At 55.9% G+C, this 14,381-nt stretch overlaps 1 protein-coding gene across 1 annotated transcript in view; it reads right to left on the bottom strand.

The window, feature by feature from the left end:
• KATNIP (katanin interacting protein) overlaps positions 1-14,381 on the bottom strand; it is a 183,927-nt gene that overhangs the window by 9,851 nt on the left and 159,695 nt on the right. The window contains exons 18-21 of the mRNA XM_045284933.1: positions 12,828-13,005; positions 3,251-3,416; positions 1,297-1,454; positions 322-392 (exon numbers count right to left, since the gene is read on the bottom strand). Coding sequence (XP_045140868.1) covers positions 322-392; positions 1,297-1,454; positions 3,251-3,416; positions 12,828-13,005 — 573 coding nt within the window. The remainder of the gene's footprint in view (positions 1-321; positions 393-1,296; positions 1,455-3,250; positions 3,417-12,827; positions 13,006-14,381) is intronic.

Consider the following 14,381-nt stretch of genomic DNA (forward strand, 5'->3'; position numbering starts at 1 on the left):
TGGCACCTTAGTGACCCAGGGGGGCTGCAGGGCAGCTGAGCCCCCTGTTCTGGAGGGACCGTGGGAGCCAATGCCGCCCAGACAAGGCTCCCTCTGCCAGCCAGGCACCACTGCCTTTAGCTGTGCCCACAGGGGCCCTCGTGTCTCCAGACCACCATGGGAAGCGGCTCCTGCCAGCACTCCAGTGACAGATGGGGAGGAGGGTGCCCAGAGGGGGAAGGCACCTGCCCAAGGTCACCCAGCTGGTAGGAGGCGGCCCAGGCATTCAGCTAGAGGTTGCTCGGATGCAGGGCCTTCTCAGTCACTGGCCTCTGCACAGACTTGGCTGCTCTCTGCAGTTGTTCGAGGCTCGGGCTGGGGCCGGGTAGTGACTGGGACTTGTCAGGAGAGGCCTGCTGGAGCAGCCGGAGCAAAGCCTTGGGGCACAACCAGCTTGCCCCCCCTGAGGGTCGCCAGATGAACACGGGGAAGGGCAAGGTTGTGGGAGCAGAGGGACTTGAAGCCTTGGCTTTGTGTCCTGAGCAAGTGGCATCACCAGCAGGTTACACCATCTCCAGGTCTGTGGAATGGGCCGGGCAGCCCCCTCCCGCTAAGGCTGTCAGGAGGTTCTGGAAGGTATTGGAAGGCCCAAAGCACCCTGAATTGGCAGGCACTCGGGAGGGGGCCCTGGCTCTCCAAGATCCTCCAACGGGGCTTCTCAGGCAGCCCCCCTCCAGCAAGGCCTGCCTTCCATGTCAGGGGCAAGGTTATAATTCAGTGCCTATGTCCAGCGTCCAGGGCGGAACCGATGCTCCGGTGGGGAAGCTCGTTTTCTTTTGAGAGCGTGGCCTCTGGCAACAGGGGCCATCAGGGGTTTCGATGAGTAAACATAACGTGGCATTTACAAATTGTTATGAACCGACTGCTGCAGAGGCTGGGGCCATGGAAATCCCAGGGAATCCATGAAACCTTAGCCTCTATTTTTCTCTTTGACGCCTTTTAAACCGAGAACATAGAAGCCAGTGAAGGCAGGCCCTTCCACGGTCAGCCAGCGGGCCTTTGTGGAAGCGAGGCGGCTTGGCCTTTCTTCCCAGCGGGAAGCTCAGTGGAACATTTCGAGCCGGAGGCAGCCAGACAGTGAGAAGCCCGGGCAGCCTCGACAGAGCAGGCGCATTGCATCGCATGGCCTTCCAGAGCAGCTTGCCGAGCTTTAAAACACGGTCCAGTTAGAAGGCGGTGGCTTTGATCAACACTTCAAAACCCATCAGGTGGACTGCACACATGCACACACACACACACACACAGCTGCCCACTCACCTCCTGGCTGGTGGGGGCAGCGGTCGGGGCAGCAGGTGGTCCACAAAGAGGAGTTCTTGAGCAAAATCAAAGTGGCAGTTTCCTGGGCCCTTCCGGATGAGGAAGCCCTCTGGGGGGGACACACACAAGCCATCCAGGGACACGTGGACGATTTTGGCCTGCAAACACGGGACGCCGGGCATGAGGAAGCCGAGCCAGTATGGGGCATGCAGGGGTGCTCCCTGCAGGGGCTGCTGAGCCTGAGGAACAGGCCAGGGCCACCTGGCTGGGCTCCACTCTCCAGGGCTATTCCTTCTCCCTGCCAGGTGCCAGGCAGCCAGCAGGGACACACAAGGGAGGAGCTCCTGCCACGAAGCCACAGCACATGCCCTCTGGCCCGCACGTTTGGGGACAGACGGGACTGGGCCAAGGTCCTGTGGCGTCAGCAGATGCAGGGGCCTGAGGCACCGGGAACTGGTCACAGCAACCACTGGGGTTCTCACTGTGGAACCAGGGTTCTCTTTTGTTGAACTTGGTGGGGTTGGGGGGGGGCTGTCAGGAAGAGTCCCCTGGGGGACTGGGAATGAAGCCCCACAGAGGAAATGCAGAAGCCCAGGAAGCACTGCCGCTCCCTCCAGAGCCCTGCAGGAAGCACCCTGCCCTTATCCATTCCCCAGGGGGTGGATGCCCCCGAGTGGTTAGGGAAGCAGGGTTCAAAGCAGCGAAGCCATTTGCCTGAGGACCAAGTGGAAGAAAGAAGGGGTATGAAGCCGCTCCCTACCCCACCTACCCCTCGAGCCCAGGGTCCTGCCGCTAACCACAACCAGGGGCCCAAGGTGACCTGGGGCAAGTGCCTATCATGTCTGTCCCATGGCCCTCAGGGACACCCTTTCAGGTCCCATGCCAGCTCCTGTCTGCCTCGTGTCCCCCTGCCCACCTGGCCCTGTGAAGTAGGGAGCCTGGGCCACATACTCAGGCCGCTGAAGCTCAGCCCGAAAGACAGCTTTGCTCAAGGGAATCTGAAGCTCACGGGCACGTCTTAAGGCAGAGGAGTATTATCTATGTCAATGTAGCTGACTTTACGCTGACTGAGCTCCCTCTGAAGGCCCGGGTGGCTCTGGAGGGTTTGTGAACCGTGTGTCAGACAAGCCATGCTGGGGGCGTGGTCGGCCACGCTTGGCACTGTGGGCAGAGGGCTTGTGGGCAGCGCTCTGTGGCAGAGCAGATGCAGGGCGCCCAGTGTGCACTCAGGACTGGGGGCCAGGCCCCGGCCCCATGACCCGGCGAGACCACTGGAAGCACCCCCCTGGGTTTGTGGATGGAGGACATCCCAACAAAGACACAGAGCTGGCAAGGGTCAGGCCCCAGCAGAGCTGCCCTCCTACAAGGGCTCCTGGCATCCCTTCTCTCCAGAGGGAACAACCCTCCTTCGCCGACTTCCAGCTGCTCAAGAGCAGGAGCCCGTGGGAATGGCGAGCTCCCGACGTGCATCTCCATGGTCTACCACTGCCAAGCCACAGGCACCCTGCCTGTTCCCACCCTGCAGCAGCAGGAGACTCTGGGTCAGGCAGAGCTGCATAGTGACCCTAGAACCGTTCTGAGCCTGGAACCCGGGGTGAATTATATTTGCCCCGCAGATTCTGAGCAGAGGGTCCTACAAATGTCTTCGAAGCCCTCAGCACAGGGCCTGGCTCTCAGAAGCCCTCACAGGGGCATAGCCTGCCTTCCAGGCGGGGACTGAGCCTGCCACACACCCCCTCACTGCCCCAGGAGAAACAAGGCTCTGTGTCCGCCCCCTCCCCCATACACACACACACAGGGGCGACCCTGGGCGCTCCGCCTGCCTCTGCTGTTGGCAGAAGTGGACAGGGACAGCAGGATGCTCTCCCAGGCCATCACCAGCAGCTCCATCCGGAAGGGCCCCTAGGGTGGTATTCTGGCGGAAGGCGGAGCTGGCCTGTGTGTCCCTGCTCACCCCTCGGTAGGTGTCCTCGGGGGACTTGTTGTAGTTCCAGAAGCGCAGGCCCGTGATGCTCTCGGCCTGGTCCAAGTGCACCGTGACCAGGTGGTCCAGTCCCGGGGAGAAGGGGATCAGCCACATGTGCTCGTCCTCTGTCGTGATGTTCACGCCGTCGATCAGCCTGCGAGCAACAGGGAGGTGGTGGCACCGTGAGAGCGCCCGCAGGTGGCCAGGTCCCAACCATCTCTCCTCCCAAGCCCTTGGTGCCAGCCCTGCCGGGGAGGCCCGCTAAGGGCAGGTGTGACTGACGAAAACAGCGGGGCCCACCCTCAGGTGAAGCTGGGTAAGAAAAAAATAACGGAAAAAATAGACACGAGTCTGTGCCCTTAAATAGGTGCCCCGGCAGCACATTTGTTGAAAGGTCAGCGGTTCAAAACTCCCCCTCCCCCCCGCTGCTCTGCTGAAAAGAGATGGAGTGGTCGCAGCCTTGGAAACCAGCAGGGGCCGGTCCACCCTGCCCTGCAGGGTCACTGGGAGCCAGCATGCACTCAGGGCAGCGGGTTTCGCTTAGGTCTTTTTATGGCCATGGAGGTGTGAGGCGGCAATCGCCAGGGGACTGCGTCATCCTTTAACCCAGTAAGGAGCCCGGGTGGTAGGGTGCTTGAGAGTTGGGCTTCAATCAGCAAGGTCAGCAGTTTGAAACCACCAGCCGTTCTGTGGGAGAAAGACCGGACTTTCCACTTCCTGCCGAGTCTCAGTCTGGGAGACTCACAGGGCAGTTCTGCCCTGTCCTCTTGGGTCCCTATGAATCGGCACTCACTCGATCAATAGCAGGGAGTTTTGTTTGGGGGTGTGTGTGTGTGTGCTTGTTTGCTTTTTAACCCAATGGTCCTATCTCTGGAATTCTTTTAAGGAAGATTCTTTCCGTGTGCAAACAAAAGCAATCTGCACAAAAAGACATTCATTTTACTTATGGCAGCAAAAAGGACAGACAGGCAGCAACCTAAAAGGGGTGATGGGGCAGCATGGGCGGCGCCTGGCAGGAGGGGCAGTGATGTCACCAGAGCCTGCCTAGCCTCCTGGAGGAGGAGGAGGGGGCTCCACTCCCGAGCTGGCTCTTGTGAGGCAGATGTCAGACAGGCCTCTACTCCCCCTCCTCTCTACCAGGGCCGACAGCGGCTGCCTCTCCCTCAGCACTCTGCTCGTTGCTGCTGGGTTTCAAGCCTTTGCAATGAGCGCACACAACTCCCCAACACAATAAAGGCGCTTATTAAGGAACGGGGTGCCACTTGGGATCGCGATCAGGAAGCAAGGAGGGGAAAAATCTCCCTTATTCCCTTATTCAGTGCTGGGCAGCTCTCTCACTTCCTGCCGCTGGGTAAGACCCCCCCACCCCCCACTTAGTCCCCTGACTCTGAGGGCAGGCTCCTCTTGGCTCCATTCTCCGTTGCTGCTGGTCCTGCCACTGGGCCCCTTCAGGGCAGTCGCTGCCTTCCAGCATTATAGTCCTTGTTCAGTGTGACAATTCCGGTGGGGGGTTCCTGCCCCCCACCCCCACCCCCTCCACACACACTCTGCTTCTTCCTGTTGCTGCTTTCCCCCTCAAAAACCTCTGCCAGGTTGGCTACTGTGTACACAACGCCTGGTCACTTTCCAGGTACGGCCCCCTCCCCCTGGGGGTGGGGTGGGGAGAGACCATGAACTGACCAATCCCCTCTTGGTAGGCCACACTTATTTGCATCATAGGCTACAACTTACCTCATTTGCATGTCCCTGTTCCCCAAGCCCTGGGCGGTGCATGGCAGGCTGCAGCCCAGGGCCAGAAAAACCTCTTCAACCACAAGTCACCCAGGAGATGTCAGCCAACTTAAAAGTGGGTGGATTGGGATAACAGTTGTATGAGCCCCTAATAAAATGTTAAAAAATAAAAATAAAAAAAAAAGTGGGTAACTCTCCAGGGTGGCCGCCCAGGGCAGGGGTTCTCTCAGGGCCTGACGAGAAAATCTCCAAAGACAGGGAACGGGGCTCAGGGCAACAGGGATGAGGACAATACAGCTGGACAGTGGGGCCAAGGGCCAGATGTCAGAGGAACTGGTACCTGGACACATTCCCTCTGCCCAAAGCCACGGGGCACTGACAGTGTAGTGAGCTACACACGCGGCTGCTAACTGCAAGGACAGCAGTTTGAAACCACCAGCTGCTCTGTGGGGAGAGAGGCGAGGTTCTGACTGCCATCCAGATCGGCAATCTTGGGAAGCGCTCGCTCTACCCGTCAGATAGGGCCGTGAGGAGTCCGCCGGGCAGCTTGCAGCCAGAGAGTCCATTTGACTCACAGTCACCCTAGATAGGGTTCCCAGGCTGTAACGCTTCGTGGGAGCAGACGGCTGCATCTTTTTCCTGCAGAATCGCGGGTGGAAATGGTAGAGGGATATTTTCCTCTTATTTTCTAGACTTTCTGTAAAATGGCTGAATTGCCTTTAGGATGAAATTGGATGCCTCCTGTCTCAGGATGGAGGGCGGGAGCCCCTGGAGCAGCAGAGCAGGGGGAACCGAGCACCTCCTGGTTCTGGACCAGCACAGGTAGGGGGGGCAGGTGGTTCTGCAGTGAGCTGGTCTGGCCTGGGCACCCCAGGGCAATCCCCCACCATGACCAGGGTGCCCCAGCACCCACTGTTCTGAACGCCTCACCTGGTCCCTTTTGCAGACTCTTCCTTCTGGGGTTTGGGTCCCTTGCTCCAGACTGCCTGGCTTTGCCTTCCCAATGTCCACAGACCAGACCATGCCGCTGCTGGGTGCCCCGCCTGCGCAGCCCCCAGGTCCTTCGCCGGCTCTGGCCCATGTGGCTGGCCAAGCCCCTGGGAGGCCTGCCCCAGGGACAAGGACCCAACTGCCAGCCTCCTGATCAACCCTCACTTCTTCCCCTCAATTCCAAGAGCCTCCCAACGACACCAGACCCCTGAAACTCCGGGGAACCTTACAGTGTTGACCTGGGAGTGCTGTGGCACTTCCTAGATTCGAAAATAAAATTTTAAAGAAACACATTTATACTTTAAAGTTTTGGATTGGGGATAAGTCTCAGAGGTAATTTTTCTTTTTTCTCCACCAGGCTGTGATGAGATTGATGGAAGTGTGTCTTGCGCTGGATGCCGTCTTCACAGGGCAGAACCTCAGCCAGGCAACCTGGGTGTTCATGGCACTAAGCTGACTGTTACTACCAGACTACCTTCTCTTTTCCTCCCCACAGCAAAGGCCTCGCTGTCTTAGAAACGGGGCACCCTGCACAGGAAAATGATCCCCCCAGGACATCTTGTGGTCTTTTCCCGTGCCGAGGGAAGAGGACTGATGCCTAGAAACACTCGTTTCACGGCCTTGTGGATCCAGCAGACCTCAGTCTCTGAGACCCTGGCACCAGAAGAACGAGAGGGTGCCCGCATTAGGGGTCCTCGGTAAACGGGAGCAAATACAGAACAGAACCCACATCAGCAGCGAGACCAGGCCTACCCGTCCCGTCTGCTAGAGACGGGGGAAGCCTCGGAGACCATGGGCCTGTGTCACTGCTCGGGTGTGAAAATGAACTCACCCCCATCGTTCAATATTCTGCCAAACAAGAGCCGGGACCATGAGGGGAATAAGAACCCCAGGGAGGTCCCCAGGCCTTACGAGTAATCAGCCACTTGCAGTACGAGGACAGCATGCCCCACACAGAGGACCAAGCTTAGAAGGGCTGGGAAGGAAGGAGAAGTGGGAACAGGAAGCCCAGGGAGGAAGTGGGATCAGGGATGTGACTGTGGGGACGGCCGTCAATGAGGGCTAACAGAACGCGGACGAATGGTCGACGGAAAACTGATCCTCTCCGGACACCTTCACCCAAAGCACAACCAAACACTAAAAAGGAAAAGGAAACGGTTGCCTGGGTAGGAAAATGGAGCGTTTCTGGAGTGTTTGCAGCTGGCAGTGAAGGTGGGTGGGGCAGGGGGCAGGGGGGTGTCTACGGCCATTCCCAGGAATATTTAAATGATACTTCCCATTAGCAATGGGCCTCCCTAGTGGCTAGGTGACAGTCTCTAATATTGGTTTCCATTCAAACATACAAAAAGCACGGCATTTTTTTGGCGAGATGACTGATCCTTCTCTAAGTCAGGACAGACACAGGGTGCATCTGGAACACCCTGCGGCCTCAGATGTCAGAGAGGACGATTCCACACGGATTCAGGAGTCCATGTGGCTTAAGTTCCCAGCGCCCAGCCAAGGGCAACCTGGGTATCAAGAAGGATGGCGATGCCAATGGACTGAGACTCACAAGCACCAAACCAAACTCACTGCCATCGAGTCAGTGCTGCCCCACAGCTATCTACAGGACAGGGTAGTCCTGGGAAGTAGCTGGTGCTTTCGAACTGCTGCCCTTGAGGTTAGCAGTCTCACACGTAACTACTACACTACCAGGCAGGCTTCCTCCCAACAAGCACAGCATGTTTAAACCCATGATACTAAATCAATGATACTAAAAAGCAAACGCACACTTTGGAGGGTGCTGGAGAACCAATCTGCTACTGTGAAAACTGACAAATCACACACTGAGCATGTGCCGTTCTTGTTTGAACTGCACCTTATGGTAACCAGACAATTGAGATGAGTTTTCTCTCTGTTGAAGGATTTCCAGCAAGTAAATATATATATATATATATATATTAGGAACAGAATATCGGAGCCCTAATGAGTTAATGGAAGTAGGCAGTGAGCATCAATTCTTAGAAAAATCACTTAGCAACTAGGCATTATATACACCCTGGTGGAAATACACAGAAATAGCCATAAAGTTCTCTTCCCTCAACACTCAAACCTCAATCTTATTAGGCCATGGTCGATCTGAGGAGCCTTGTGACTTAGTGGTTACACTTGTAGCTGCCAATCACAAGGTCAGTGGTTCAGAACCACCGGGTGCTCCTCATGAAATAGCCCTGGCTTTCTACTCCCTTAAAGAGTGACCACCTCAGAAACTCCCAGGGGGCAGTTCTACCCTGCCCTGTAGGGTCGCTGTGAGTCGGCATCGCCTTGATGGCAGTGAGTCTGAGTTATCGATCTAACTAAGCATCTACAGACAACGAGAGCAAGTAAGGAACAAGTTAAACAGTAACACGGGGCTGGACCCAGGCCAAAAAATCCGGTTTCTTCAGCAAAAATTACATGGGAAAATGAAGGGGTAAAAAGAGCGGGGGTAGGGGGGTGGGGGTGTGTGCTATCCTAGGATTACAGAAGGTTTCCACAGAACCAGACTCACTGTCGTCGAGCTGATGCGGGCTCACAGTGACCCTCTAGGACCAGGCAGAACTTCCCTGTGAGTTTCTGAGACCACCACTCCTTATGGGAGTAGAAAGCCCCATCTTTCTCCCAAGGAGCAGCTGGTGTTTTGAAATGCTGACCTTGCAGGGTCTCAGGGACAGCCGTGGAACACAGTCTGATCTAAGGCCAGAGCGTGAGCCTCGAAGGCTGAAGGTGCTCAAGACAACCAAAGAGCCTCACTCCCTGCCATGGGGCCACTGCCAGCTCACCGCGAGCCAAGAGGACAGGGCAGAAGTGCCCCCATGGGTGTCCCAGGCTCGGAACTCCTTACGGGAGTAGGAAGTCTCATCTTTCCCCTGTTCCTCAAAGTTACGTAAGTCCACCATCATGAGGTGGATGGGACCTTCATCTGCTGATGGGGCATGACTTACAATGAGCCCATGAGTAACGAGAACGTGGACTGTACAGAGCACGAATCTCGGGCAGTTGGGAGCTGTCAAAGATGACGTGGAGCGCATAGGGATCGATCGATCTCCCAGGCATTAGTGAGCTAAAGTGGACCGGCACTAGTCACTTTTAATCAGACAGTCACATGGTGTACTCTGCCAGAAAGACAAACGCGAGAGGAACAGTGCCACATTCATCACCAGAAAGACCATTTCAAGGTCGATCATGAAGTACAGTGTTGTCAGTGATGGGTTGATGTCCACATGCCTACGAGGAAGATCCATTGCCCAGAGTATCATTCAATTTGATGCACCACCACTCAGGCCAGAGGCGAACAAACGGAGGATCTCTACCAGCTTCGGTCTGAAACGTGCAATCAGGGTGCATGGATCATTACTGGAGACTGGAATGTGAATGCTGGAAACAGGAAGAAGGATCGATGACTGGGAAATGGGGCCTCGGTGATAGAAATGAAGCTGCAGGGTAGGGCTTTGCAAGGCTAAGGACTCACGTTGCAAACACCTTTCTTATTTTCCCAACCACATGGATGGCGATACATCTGTGGAAAGAGATGCTGGAGAAGCTCCACATCACCAGCCCAACAAGGCCAGGCGGTGACCAGGGCACAGAGCATCAATTACTCACAGCAAGTTCAGGTTGAAGCTGAGGAAAACCGAAGCAGGTCCGCAGAGGCAAAATAAAACATGGGCTATACCCCACCTGAATCCATCAAGAATGGACGGAATGCAGGGAACACTCATGAACACAGGCCAGAGGCGTGTGGGATGACAGTGAGAACGTCACAGAAAGCAAGGGCATCAGAAAGATGGGAAAGAGAAAAGGGAAGGTGGTTAACAGGTAACGATTCCAAGGGGTAGTTTGTGCTGAAAACCGAGGACCCTGAAAGAAGTGCAAGCTACAATGAAGGTATTAACAAGCAAGCGGCTCCAGGGACTGATGAAATACCAACTTCAATGTCTCAAAACCCCCACGCAGCACTAGAAGCATGCTATGCCACGACATTGGGAAGACAGCTGCCTGGTCAACCAACTGGAAGAGATCGAACAGGATGCAGGAACTATCAATCTTGACTATTACCTGCAAGTACAATTTTGCTGAAGATAATTGAAACATGGTGGCACAGTCCACAGGCAGGGAGTTGTCACAAACCCAAGCCAGATTCAGAAGAGGATGTGGAATGAGGGATATCACTGCTGATGCCTGAAGGAGCCTGGCTGAAAGCAGAGAACACCAGAAAGATGTTTCCTTGACTGTGCAAAGGCATGTGGTGATGTGGACCACCACAGAGTCAGGTCGCACTGCACAGGATGAGAATTCCGTAACACTTACTTGTGCACATGTGGACACTGATCTGTGGTTCAACAGAACCAGGGGACACAACACGGTGGAAGATCAGTGTGCGTCAGGGTTCTATGCGTTCCCCATACTTATCAGTCCATGTGCTGAGCAAATAGCCTGAGAAGCTGAGCTGTGTGGAGATAAATTTGGCAGCAGGATTGGAGGAAGGCTCGTTAACAACTGTACGTAGATGGCACAGCCTTGCTTGCTGAAAGTGAAGAGGACTTGAAGCACTTGCTGATGACGATTGCAGCTCAATGTAAACAAAACCAAACTCCTGACAACTGGGCTGTGATAGTTACAATTCCATGTCAACTTGATAAATAGAGTGAAGGGGTGGAGTCTAGCCTGTCAGTCAGGTTACAGCCTCTCCCTGGAGGCAGGGCACACCCTCTCTCTGCTTCACCTTCCTGTTGAGGAGACACTCAGAGATGAAGGAGACATGTGCAGACCCGCACCAGCGTTGAGATGCTTCCACTGCCACTGGACCCACAGGACTTTCCACCCGCTGGCCTGTGCTCTTCCTGCATTTGGCATCATTGCATGTGCTGCATGAGTCTGAAGAGTAATTCGTGGGATAGTATTGGACATATGGGCTAATATTGAACTTATGGACTTGATCTGGACTAGGCTGGGATGCTTTATTGGTGCATAATTACTTCTTGATATAAAGCTCTCTTACACATATATGAGTGTCAATGAATTTGTTTCTCTAGTCAACCTGGTCTAACACGTGGGCCAAGAGACAACATTATGACAAATGGAGAAAGGACTGAGGTCATCAAGAACGCTACTTGATTTGTAGCTACAGTCCAAGTTCACGGAAGTCAAAAGACTCGAAGGTATTACAACGTGGACCAAACCTGCCGAAAGACCTCTCAAAAGGGTTAAAGACCACAGATGTCCCTGTGAGGGCTGAGGTGCACCTGCGCCAGGCCACGGTATTTTCCACCGCCTGGTATCCTATGTGAACGGATGAAAGATGACTGAAAGGTACCGGTGTCTTGGAATGACGGTGGTGCTCAAGGAAATGGGTTGCCAGAAGAACAATCGAATCTTGGAGGAAGCACAGCCAAAAGGTTTCTTGAGAGTAAGAGGGTGAGGCTTTGCCTCCCAGACTATCTAGACGTGTCCTCTAGAGGGACCAGCCCCTGGAGAAAGGCATCATGGTAGGTAAAGTACAGGGTCAGCGGGAAAGGGCAAGACCCTTGGGGAGACGGACCGCAGCAATGATATGAAACACAGGTGCGAGGATGGCACAGGACTGGGCCGTGTCTCGCTCTGTTCCATGTAGGGTTTCCACGTCGGAACGGAGACGGTTTGATCTGCTGACCTCTCGGTGGACAGCCGAGTGCTTAGCTGCTAAGCCACCAGGGCTCCTTGATCTGGGGTGAGGGGTGTTGAGTGGGTGGGACTCGCAATGAGGTGGCCCACAGCTGATCAATTTTACAGCCGGAAGCCGGGCCCACTGGGCTCCAGGGCTCAGCGTGTAGGAGCCGGATCTGCTAGCATGGGTGGTCAAGTGATGTCGGGGGTGGGGGTGGGGGGAGGTGGGGGGGTGTAAGGGCCTTCGAGAAGGGAACGGACTCCAGTAGTTCTGGGCCAGGTCAGGAGGCCCGGCTGCACTATGACAATCCCCACCTCTTCCTCCGGCCCTAGGAGTCACTGTCCCCTTCTGTTCATCAAGGACCCGGGGCTGTGAAGGCAGTATAGCTTTGGAGTCAGTACACGGATCCCACAGAGTGCGTGCAAATCTAGACTGTTGCTTAACCAGTCTGAGACCCCTGCAGCCAGGTTTTAATCTCTTGATACTTGGGATTCCTCACCCCTAAAGTAGGGTGAAGCTTAAATGGAGGCGCACCTGCACCCTGCTTAGCAGAGTCAAACCCTACCATCACTGTTATTATTCTCAGAGAACAGTTAGCCTGCGAGGAGCAGAGCTGCAGTCAAGCCCCCGGCCCTCTCACTTGCCTAGATTCTCATCCACACCTGGAGGCAGAGCCGGGGTTCCACGGCTGTCCTGGGAGGGGGCGTTGAGCCCTATGGGCTCCCTGTGGGCCCCTGCTACATCGGAGGCTTACCCCCAATGTACTGGCTCCACTCTGGACTTAGGAAGTGTGACAAGTCCCCAGGGAAGGGAAGTCACGGGGCAGTGAGCACCTCCAGCGTCAAGGAGGACAGACAAAGGTCCCATTCCCCAAGATGCCGCAGGCAGGAGCCACCCACACCCAAACGCAGAGCCAGCTGTGACGAGGGATGACGGGTGTGCGAGTTAGCTTACCAGGACAGGGAATACACCTATGGGTCTGGAAGGGCCAGAACCCGTTTTGAGTCCTGCTGACCACTGCTGGGTGTGCTATCCCTGACCCGAGTCTCAGTTTTCCCTTCCAGCTGGGAAGTCTACAGAGACCTCCCCGGGTGGCTAGGAGGTGCTGGCAGAGGGCTGTGTCTGAGCTCGTTGTGGACCATGGTGTCCCAGAGGGTGAAGCTGCTCATGGCCACTTACTTGTCCAGGGTCCGGGCATCGTCGGTGTACTCGGGGAGGTCGTTCAGGTCTCGGGGGGAGGCAGCGAGCTGGTGTGGGCTGATGGGCAGGGCCTGGCCATGTTTGCCCACCACCTCCAGGCCTGTGAGTCCCAGGTAGTGCAGGTCCCCCCAGGAGGCGGTGAGGTTCAGCTGAAGGCCTGCGACAGGAAGCGGAGTGGCCCGTGAGTCCTGGAGTCCTGAGGCAGGCAACTGCCTCTGGGGGATGTCCTCCACCTCTACAGCCCACCCACATGAAGACTCGGCCTCCACTGTCAGGGTCTTGCAGTTGGCTCTGTCCCCTCTGCTCAGAGAGCCTCAGGCTGGGGCATTACAGGTGCTCGGGAGGCGTCTACAGGACTTGGGGAGTCAGCACCTGGCCTCACGTGCCTTCCATCAGGCCCTGGGGTGGGAACACAGTTGACCTATGCCTGGAGCCCAGCAACTGATGGAGAAGGTGGCTAAAGATACCAGACAGTTGGGCGGAGGCTGGCTCATATCCGGTAGTTTCGAATGGCCCCTCAGGGCAATGGGAAGCTGATGGAGAATTATCTTTTTTGGCGGGGTGGCGACATGTTCTGATCTGCAGGTAAGCAGACTCACTGGACAGCCCAGGTGAGCATTACCGGTGAGGGCAGAGTTGGCTGCGGCGGGAGACCCAGGCAAGCCTGGTGGGGAGGGTGCTGGGGGCGACGAGGGTAGGTTCAGGGTCTGTTTTGAAGGCAGCGGTGACAGGACTTCTCAGTGGCCTGGATATGGGAGTGAGGGGCAGAGAGGAGCCGGACAGGGCTTCCGGAGGTGGAGGAAGTCTGGGTTGGGATAAGCACAGAGGGGAAACCACCACCTCCTTTCGGGAAGGCAAAAGAGCCGACCCTGGTGGCTTGGCAGGGCCTGTAGTCCCACATCTAATCGGGGGCAGCTCTGAAGGCCACCTCAACCTGCTCCGGCCACTGTATTGAAGCACTTTTCATGCCCACAGGCTGCTGGGCCAGGTTTGGGATTTGGGGGGTGGGAGAAGCCTGGGTTTCAGAGAATAGAGATTCAGAAATCGCAGTCCTCAAAACAAGTTCTAAGACGAAAAAAGAAAGCATATTTCACACACACACACACACACACACACACACACAATCACAAAAGCTCCCCATCTCTGAGCTCCACTCCGGGGTGAAGTTCCATTTCAGAGAAAGGTCAGGAGCCCTCCAGAGGGGCGACATTTACTGAACAGCGTCCTTGGGGACGCCAGCAGATGAAGGGACAGCGGCTGCCTCTCTGGGTTGGCACCCGCTCCTTTCTGCGATGACAACTCTCGCATTTCCCCATTCTCAGTGCGCCCTGATGGGGACGAGCCTCACCCGGGCTTCCAGCATGGCTACTACCAGGCCTGGTCAATGCATGCTTGCCCTCTGCCAGCTGCCTTCCTCCCCCAACGTGGTGATGGGCACAAGGGCTGGCCAGGACCCGAGAGGCCACGGGGCTTAAACCAGACTGAGTGCTGGACAGAGTCTCAAGCAGCCGCTCCCTTTCCCCGGGGTGACTG

Source organism: Echinops telfairi, unplaced genomic scaffold (assembly GCF_000313985.2).
Source record: "Echinops telfairi isolate 266 unplaced genomic scaffold, ASM31398v2 ScPeMD7_5;HRSCAF=22, whole genome shotgun sequence".
Lineage (NCBI taxonomy): Eukaryota > Metazoa > Chordata > Mammalia > Afrosoricida > Tenrecidae > Echinops > Echinops telfairi.